At 44.5% G+C, this 9,936-nt stretch overlaps 1 protein-coding gene and 1 pseudogene across 1 annotated transcript in view; both read right to left on the reverse strand.

The window, feature by feature from the left end:
- Positions 1-581, reverse strand: part of chd6 (chromodomain helicase DNA binding protein 6) — a 53,278-nt gene extending 52,697 nt beyond the window's left edge. Inside the window, exon 1 of the mRNA XM_034869643.1 lies at positions 564-581. Coding sequence (XP_034725534.1) covers positions 564-581 — 18 coding nt within the window. The remainder of the gene's footprint in view (positions 1-563) is intronic.
- A 77-nt stretch (positions 582-658) lies between these two features.
- LOC117943485 overlaps positions 659-9,936 on the reverse strand; it is a 50,258-nt pseudogene continuing 40,980 nt past the window's right edge.

Consider the following 9,936-nt stretch of genomic DNA (forward strand, 5'->3'; position numbering starts at 1 on the left):
GGTCTTGGTTTCGGATCCAAGTGCTCTAGAGTTCACTTTATGTGAGAACGCGATCCAAGCCAAACATAAGGAAGCATACCAAAAACAAAAACAGAAATCCTAAGACGTTACTGAATCAATTTGGTGTTGTTGCTCCTTTAGGTGTCAGTGAGTCTGATATTCTGTCCAGAAGACAGCAACCGTTTCCACCGTGACATTTCTTTACAATGTTTGGTGTCCTATACAAAGTGCAGTGTGAACGCTAAGCAAACCAAAAGAAAAATGCACCTTCACCCCTGAATCGAAGCGAGTCCACAGAGCTGCAGGGGACAAAGCTCCCTTAGGCTGTCTCAGCTAGGTCAGCTAATATCTCCGTCCGCTGCTTTGCAGTTTAAAAATCTGCCAAAATTTAGACCGTGACACTATTTAAATAAAAAGATTTTCTGCTGTCACACAGGAGATGGAAAGTGAGATCTTGGGCCGGCAGTGTTTCAGACATGCTAACTTAAGTTCTGTTGAAGATGTGGCAGACAGAGAAACTCCCTCACTCCGACAAATCAGTAGCAGTGGGCGACACACACTACTCCATATGTGGATGTCATTATTGAAGTGCCCATATTCTGCTGATTTCCAGTTCACAATTGTATTTAGAGGTTTTACCAAAATAGTTTTATCTAGTTTAATTATCAGAAAACCCCATATTCTCCTTCTAGTGTGCGTCCTTCCTTACCTCCGTCTGCCACGCCAGCGCGGTGGCGTTGAGCGCCGAGATGCGCCCCGCTCCCAGAACTGCGATCGTCTCTCCGTCATCGTCTACCACCTTGAAGTCCAAATCCTCGTTGTACTTCCTCCTCTTGACCTGACGTCCCGAACGCCGCTTCTAAGGAGCAGGAGGACAAGATGTATCAATAGAGAGAAGAGGACGAGTGTAAGGATGGCAAAGGGATAAAGGAAGAACATTTTTCATCTTTTAGACCAAATTTAGACATATTTAGACCAAACAACTAATCAATGAATCGAGAAAAAAAGTCAACATATTAATTCCCTATCAAAAAAGCCCTATAAGAAAAGGTACATTAGTTGTCAAATTAATTTATGATACCTTGATATCTGAGGCATGGACAACTTTCCGCTTCTACAAGAATGTCTCTCCAATTTCAAAGACTGCAGTTCCCAAACCCATCTGCTTGCTGTCGTTAGGAGGATGTTTCTACTCGTCCCAACATGCCAGAAGAGATCCTTCCCTTCAACATTTCATGTTGCCCGTGCTCCCTTTGTTTCGGCCCGCCTCGGCATCTGACTTGCTCATGCTTCCGCTCCTCTTCCGTTAAACGTGCTGGAACATCCTAACCCAACGACTACCAAACGTACATCTACAGAAATACCACTTTAAACTACAAATGCTACATATCTTTCCACTACTCTATCTGTTAAGCCCACTGTGTGTCCGGAGTCGGTCTTTCGGTGCACTCACCGCGTTATCCAGGGGGTCTTGGCTGTCCTCTCCGCCCATGTTGAGGGCTGACATTGAGGTAGTGTCGTCACTCTCCGCCCCCTCCTGGACAACCAGCTCCTGGTTTCTCCTCTTTCCCTTCTTCTTCTTCTCCACGGGCGCTGCGCCAGGATCTCTGGGAGGAGAGAGATTTGGATGAGTAATTAGCAGCTCGGGTAGCCCGCAGCAGCCATTTCTCTCTAAGCCTGAGGCTGGAAACTCTACAGATCCCTGGGGATTTCAGGTTTGAGACGGTACAACTGTTTTATCTTGCTCCTCATCTCTCTAGGTACCATTATTTCCCAGTACTGAAGACAAAGGACAACCTCTGGCCAATCCTAGAGACCGCCCAGCTGGCAGAATGTTGGACACAAGATTGGACCAGGAATCAAAGCAGAGGAGCTCACTGAGAAAAGCACCGTGTTTCTATGGAGGTGGTGAACTAATCACTCATGTGCATATTTGTGGCAAAATCAACTAGAAGATTCTTGTCTTCAAGACGGTGAGATGGCGGCATGTTATGTAACATATTTCCGAATGAAACGAGTTTCATTTTGGGCGGCATTTGATTAAATCCCTTAGGGATTTAATTTGAATGCATGGAGCCTAGTAACAGGGATTTGAAGATAGACATCTCTAATTAATAGTGAGGAAACAATTAAGGGGTTAAACCATAACTGCACACTTAACTGAAAACACAGCCGAGGTTTGGCCAGCTGATATCCAAACACACAGCTCTGACCTAAGAGATCCTCCACGAGCATCTCTGAGCCATGAGCTGATGAAGTTCAATGCTGTATTATGATATCAATAATGTCGTGTTTTTTAAAATAAATATTAACCGAGGATCGTAGAACTAATCCGGAAAAGTTACTTTTTATTGTATTAATCTGCCCCTAAGATTTGACAGATTGTTCATGTGTGTGTGCGTTGGAGTGCAGCCCAAACACAGGGAGCCCAGGCTGTCTGCTGAATGTAAAGGACTGTCAGAATGTGCTGGATTCATTGGGCGGCTGTGGCTCAGGGGGAGAGGTTTGGGAAATGAACACTAGGAAATCACTTATTAGCCCGAGCTGTTGATAACTTCCCTCTTAAAACTCTTCTTTTTTTCTTCTAAATGAAGCTGGTATGTGCACTGCAGAGAGAGACGGTACTGGTACTGTACTTAGTCCCAGTTAATGAGCAGGAAGAACAGACAAAGCAACAGATGAAGATGGATTTCAAACTGCACCACATGAAGGCTTTCTAACCTTCTTGTGACTGGTGTTATCTGAACAAAACATGAGTGGATCCTGGAGCCCGGCCTGGAAATGACCCTGAGTCAGTACAGTTCACAAGTCCTCCTCTTCCTCCTCCTCCCAAAATCAATGACTCCTTTGCTCCATTTCTATCTATTTTCCACCTCCCTTCCGCCTTATCTGTACTCCTTTGTTTCTTATTATTTCCTCCTCTTTTCTCCCTGTCTCTGTCCTTCTGTCTCTCACTCAAAGAGGCTTTATTAGCATGACCATACTGACACATAGGATAGCACAATAGGTCCTAAAATCAACGATAAAGATAAATGAACGATAAATAAATCACATTGTTCTGAATCACCTTTTCTGAAGCCTAGATGTTTCGTGAAGGAGGACACTGTCGGGTTTTTGGGGCACAAGTTGCTCAGTTGACTCGGACTCTGTTTTGAGTCACCCTCCATTAGTATCCGTTATTTGAATGTTTGTAAGTTAAATATGCGAAGCTACAGGAATAAATGATCAAACTTATTGTCATTACATAAGTTCTTGATTAATCGTCCAGCCCTAACACACAGTGTTGCTAGAGCACCAAGTGTAAGAAAGAAAGATCCCTCCCCCAGGGAATTTTGAGCATCAAAAACGTCATTTGCAGGTAACAATTCACAATTTTAAATGTAATGTATTTTGGGCCTGATGCAGTAAGGGAAGGCTTAGGCAGTTCATCTGATTAGCATGAACAGGGCATAACAGGGCATGTTCTGCTCCTCAGTTGAAAAATGATGGCAAAAAATGGTATTGGGCCCTCTCTAATAATAATAATACATGTGAAGAGGATAATTTGATTATAACTGCAGATACTAAACAAATGCTGTACATGTCACTCAGAGGGTACGTTGAAACAATAATATAAAAAAGAAGAAAAAAAGATTTCTTTCTCTCTCTCTCCTTCATCCCTTTTTATCCCAGTCAGTTCAGTTATTCTTCTCTCTGTCTGTCTCTCATCAGTCTGCTGTCCTCCTAGACTCCACATCAGTGACTCATCACCTTCCTCTTCCTCCACGCGTTCACACTTTATCTCTAATGGCTTTTCCTTTCCCCTCTTTCAATCCTAAATCTACTTATACCTTTCAATCTGTCCATCAGAGAACATTTACTCTCTTTCATTCCGCTATCAAAAGGGGTGGCTGTGGCACAGCGATGGAGCGGTTGCCCGCCAATCTGAAGGTTGGTGGTTTGATTCCTGACCCTGCATGTCAATGTGACCTTGGGAAAGACACTGAACCCTGAGTTGCTGAACCCCCTCAATGCTGCCCCATGTAGGTGTGTGTGAGTGTGTATCTGATGAGCAGGTTACACCTTGTACAGCAGCCTGGCCCACAGTGTATGAATGGTGAATGGTTCCTGAGTAGTCGTTGACTTGTAGAAGAACACACTTTTCTTTTTTTAATGTCTGTTCTCTCTTAGAGCATGCTTTACGTACCAAGAAATAATTAGCTATTTTAAATAGCTATATTTTCCTTTGGAGGACAGCAACAACACAGAGACACACAGAGTGGAATTAGCAACAATCTACTGAGTGAAAGAGATTAACCTTGGAGAAAGGCACCCACTATAAGCACTATATAGGTGTTTTAGATGTGTTTCACTAAGCAGGAAGAAGGTCCAAAGATTAACTATTATTTATCTGTCTAAGGCTCGAAAGGAAATAATTCCGATTGTTTAACAGTTGCTCTCGAGGATAGAGGCAGGGTAAAACAAGTCAGTGTCTCTTCTATCTCTGCTCCTACTTAACAGCCTGACAAAGAGCACTCAGCTGTTCTGAAGGGGGGGGGGGGGATGAAGACAGAAAAAGTGAAAGGGAGCAATTTGGGGTCAGACATAGGGGAGAGGGGAAAACAGGTAGAGAGAAGACAGATGGGGTCATGAGAGTGACTTGCGAAAAGAAATCCTGCCATCCAAAGTCTTTTCTGTTTTCTCTCTGATTTATTCATTCAGTACGTCTGCATTGTTGAAATTATGGATGCTATTGTTTTATGCTGCTTAACAAAAATGGCACGTTTAGTCTTTCTTTCATCTTTTCTCATCACGTGTAAAGTGGGATACTACGTTGCGTTAATATTAAGTAATGTTCCATTCAGGTCAACATGGCCATCTGATGCTTGATATTCTAGACAGTAAGGATCATTGTTTCAGATGGTTGCAATAAAAACAAACCTTGGCTTAAAGCAAGCATATTTGTCTGCTCCCGTGCCGATCACACCATTACAACTTGAAAAATATCCCTTTTAAAGCACCTTTGTGATTAATCGGGAGTTAACTACGGACAATAGACCACACGTCTACAGGAAACTCAAATTCCAAATTATTGGGGAGCCAATTCATTTCTGCACATTTCCACAGTTACAAACCCCAGCGTCTCAACTGTGTGGATCCATGGTGTTCTCTCCTTCCCATCTTTTTCTGACTCTCCAATCAAGCAAAACCATCAACAACATGTACCCTTTAAGTGAAAAATCTGTTTCAGAGTTTCCCAGAGAAGTACTTCCTAGTTTTTTGGGGATGTTGGTTCACTGCCACCATGCTCTCTCTCTTCCTCTGAATTGCTAAGCATCTAGAATGTCTTACCTGGGTTTGCGGCCCCTCTGTTTTGGCGCTGAGGGGACTGGGGTCTTGCTGTTGGCCTGTCTATAGTTCTTGCCATGGCTCTGGGCGCTGTTGGTCGGCCCCTTGGCGTGGACCCCTGGGCTAGGAGGGGGTGCTGTTGAAAGACACAGGAAGTGAAATACACAAAGAGACATTGACACGAGTCAAAGCAAGAGCCTCTGTAGGGCTTGGTGACACCTTTAACGTTACTTCCTGACTAATGCTCTCTAGGATTAGGGTTCAAAACCTCACTGCAAATCCGCGGCTTGGATTCCCAGCAGAGTTACCCCCAGACAGGAAGTGACAAATTCATCCTGAGGTGGACATGGAATGTCACCAATCAAATTCCATGACAATCCATCCATTAATCAGGGCAGGGGACAGTTAGACTACATTTACACGTGGGCAGCGATTTTAATAATTGGACATTTCAACCTATACGTTTTCACAAATTACATCATGTACAGCTGTCAGTTTCCAGCAAAGTCTTCATTTACACGTATCCGTGTATATATATATATATTATATATATAAATATATATGCTGTCAATGCCGTCAAAAGCCTGCCAAACCTGTAGGTGGCAGTGTTTTCAGGGGAGAATTCTCCATTTGCAGGCGAGCTTGCTCGGTTCAGTTTTGAATTTAACAGAGGAGACATGCAGGAACTCGTAGTGCACCTCTAATATACATCAGTTTGTGTCACATATTAGAGGAAGCACCAGTGTGTTGGAAAAGACTTCCATTGTTTCTGAGATGTCTGTTGGCCTAACTGGAACGTACTGGAGAAAAGTATGCAGGCACGCAGATAAGAAGTGGTTAAATTGAGAAGCATTTCATGAGACTTCCTCTGAAGAAAAAATGAAAAAAATGTTGCCTACACAAACCCGACCCCTCCCCATCTATTGCTAATGTAAGAAAACACTGACCATGTATTTGGACCTTTGCATACTTATCAGCACTTCACTAAAGCTTGAGGATGATGCATTGCATTCATAATTCCTTTTGTGAGAATCTAGCAAACAAAGATGTTTTCTTTAGTCTGTGGGATAGGATTTGTAGACTAGGACGTCTCAGCAGCAGCACAATACTTCATTCAGAATGCTCTGACACATATTTAGATATTACACTAGTCCTTATTGAGATTTCAATAAAACTGATTAGTTGTGCAGCCCTACTCCACTCCACACTGGGTAAACAGACTGTGGTGTGCTCTCGATGCGTACCTTGATTGGGGGGAACAGGAGGTAGGACTTTGATCTTGGGTTTCCTTCCTCTTTTGCCGGGCACCTTTAAAGCCAGCGGAACTGGTCCGGGGGCCACTGTGGCCCCTGGTGCATTCCCCATCGCCACATTCTTCAGCTCTGTCCTGCTCTCTTTCCTGCCCTCCGTCCCCTTAGGCCTACCCTTCTTTCGCTCCCTGGGCTCCTTCCTCAGTGTGACCACCGTCGCCATCTTCTCCTCCTTCCGTTTCTTTGGTTTGCTGCTTTCTCTCTCCTCCGCCTCCACTCCTCCTTTCTCCCGTTCTCTCTTGTCCTTTTTCTTCCGTTTCTTCTTCACCCTGCCTCCTCCTCCTCCGCCTCCTCCATCGTCCTCCTCGCTCAGAGAGGATGGAGGTCTCGCGGCTCCTCCGGAGTGCTTAGTGGCGGGGGGCCCAGCCACCCCACCGCAGTTATTGGACGCCGCCGTGATGCCCACGGGGGTGAGGAGGCGGAGCTTGTCCTTGGGGCCCAGGACCAGGTGTCCCCGTGGGATTGTGGGAACTGTGGTTTGTGCGTGACTCTTTTGGTCCGAGACGGAGGAGGAGGCTGCAGCGGCGGAGGCCGGAGGCGGCGTATGCTTTAGGACACCAGTGAACATCTGAAAAACAGAAACCATACTCATATCATACTCTTTTTCAGCGTCAGATTTGAACTCTTGGGGTCTACCAGAATAGGTTTATGTGCTTTGATGTTTCTCATACTGCCCATTGGTGCAGTGCCTGGGCCTGGAACAATAGGCCCGTTGGAGATGAACTGTGCTTTGCCTGTAAAGTGGATGAGAGCAGGCGGCAACAGCAGTGGGCGGGGACAAAAAGCTGCGATCAAGTCAGAGAGTTTCCAGCTGTTTCCAGCAGCTTCCAGCAGCCTTCAGGCTGAGCATGAAGTCAGAGAAACAATCACATCCTCTTAGGTCGGATTCTGATTTTATAAAATGTTATCAGACAGAGGTGTTGTGACAGAGTAGCTGTTAAAATGCTCTCCATGCAATCTATTGCTGATGTAATGTGATAATTATAAAATAAACAGACTGTAGGGGCGGCCATGTTGGCTGAGTCTTGCAACGGCGCAGGATAGAAGCAGACCTGCTGCCCTTTGCTCTGTCATTCCCCACCTCTCTCCCCGTAATGCCTATCCACTGTCTCTATGTTATAAAGGGAAATGCCCCCAAAAATCTGGTAAAAAACTAAAAAAACAACAGAACAAATTCAGTCCCTCTGACTTCTAAACATAACTATCCGACACACATTTAAAATCAGATAATAGCAATTAAAATCCCTCCAATTCAAAAATTAAATAAAACATTGTGTTGAGTTGATTCTGAACCAATCAGTTGTTACATCAGCTGAGAGACAGGCATTTCCCAGCATGCACTTGGTCTTGCTGGCTCTAAAACCTGCAGCTGCCTTGGTCTCGTGAGGTCATCGTTGCCCATGTGTGCATGACGTCAGAGCCACCCTAAAGAGTCCTGAGTAGAACATGACTGTTGTACTAATGGAATCAATGCAGTGGAAATCAAAGTATACTTTATTATCCCAGAGTATGTAACTGTAGTGATACACACACACACACACACAAATTAACGGTACTAATATTAAGATTATGATTTGTATTCAGCAATAGATGCAATGCCCATGTGTCATATGAAAAGTGTCTCTCAAAGTGACAAACACACTGAAAATGATAACCCAGCTCTGTCGTTTCCTTCAGCTTTATCATCCGTTTGGTTTTTCCTCTCTCCTCAACCTTGTTTTCAGCAACAGCAAACAAGGCCTGAAATTAAAACCCAGCCACGCACCAGATGTGGCTGAATTTTGCTAACGGCAAGTGAAACTGTGTCTACCTGCCACACTGCCACTCTTCTTTCACATTTCAACCATGTCGGCCATTTCTCTGGATTTAGGCTAAAAAAATGCGGCAGCACATTACAGGGGTTGGAGAGGCCGGCTGAAACGAGCAACCGACAAAAAGATGAGGATGATTCAGGGAAAAGGAAAAGAAGACGTTTTAAAACCAAGTTAGAAAGATTCTATGTGGCTGATGTACGACAGCAGTACGCAACAAATGTAGCGCAGCGACGGACGTGTGTACGGCTCAGACAAAACTAAGTTATATTATTGTTGTAATCGGGACTAAAATCTAGGAGCAGTTAAGGACTAGGAGTCATCAAAGCCGGTGGGGCTAGCGGATTTGGATAAGCTGATTTTAGGCCCTGTTAAAGTTAGTAAGAGAATGGATAGAAATTGGGAGAGAAGGATAAAGAGGAGAGGGAAAAGAGGGGGGAAAAGATCATTTTTGGGGCCTTTTTAGGTGTTTATTTTTATAGGACAGATGAAGACATGAAAGAGGAGAGAGAGGGGGAATGACATGGAGCAAAGGGCCGCAGGTCGGAGGAGTCTATTAATGGTCATGAGCTCTACCTGGTGAGCTACCCAGGCGCCCAAGAACGGATGATTTAATGGCTCAAAGACCCCAAACAGTGAAACATGGGGAAGAGGTACACTCACAGAAACCATGCGTGCCCATCACTCTGGGCTGGTGCTGTTTGGTGTGTCAATCACGCTGTGACTAAAAGATTAATATGCACAACATTCTTCCCACAACCCCGGGATGTTAAAGCTGTTAAAAACTGAAACTTTCAAAAGCAAACTGCCACAACGCTCATTCACAGTCATTAAGTTACTTCCTGTATATCAGTTGTTTATTTTTAAAGAAATATAGACTTTACGACCCATTTCTGTGTAAAAGGTCTGCACAGATCTCTAGTAAAAAATATAAATAGAAGACTGTCCTAATTTTACAATTGTAGAGTTGTTCTGCGGTGCATACGCACCACTTACACTCTCACGCCTTGTGTAGCCAGTTTCATTCATTTAGTGGGAGCGTAGTGTTGGAGCATCCGCTCCGCATACGCATGCACCGTAGCTGGCCCGTATATATGTGCTGGTTGTGGCCGAGGATTCAACACCTCCTCCCCTCACAGCGCTGCCAGTAGGAGACAGCAGAAGGCCTGGCGTTCTGCATCCACGCTGCTACCCTGCGACTGGGCTCAAAGTGGTCCACATGGCAATCCAGGAAAGCAGAGAACTCCAGCAACTGCACAGTAAAGCCCTCAGGGGAGGTAAGAATAGAGATTACTGCCCCCTGCTCAGTATGCTCTTGTTCTTTTATCTATTCCCAAAAAAACTGAAACATGAAACGGATCACTTCCTGTATACCAGAGACATTTTCCCAGAAAAAGCTCAGCGCTTAGAATACTAAATGTTGTTGTTGAAGCCTTTAGACCGGAGATCTTCCTTAGAGTCAATGCAGTTGTTATGTCATTTAAATA

This window comes from Etheostoma cragini, chromosome 4 (assembly GCF_013103735.1).
Source record: "Etheostoma cragini isolate CJK2018 chromosome 4, CSU_Ecrag_1.0, whole genome shotgun sequence".
Taxonomy (NCBI): domain Eukaryota; kingdom Metazoa; phylum Chordata; class Actinopteri; order Perciformes; family Percidae; genus Etheostoma; species Etheostoma cragini.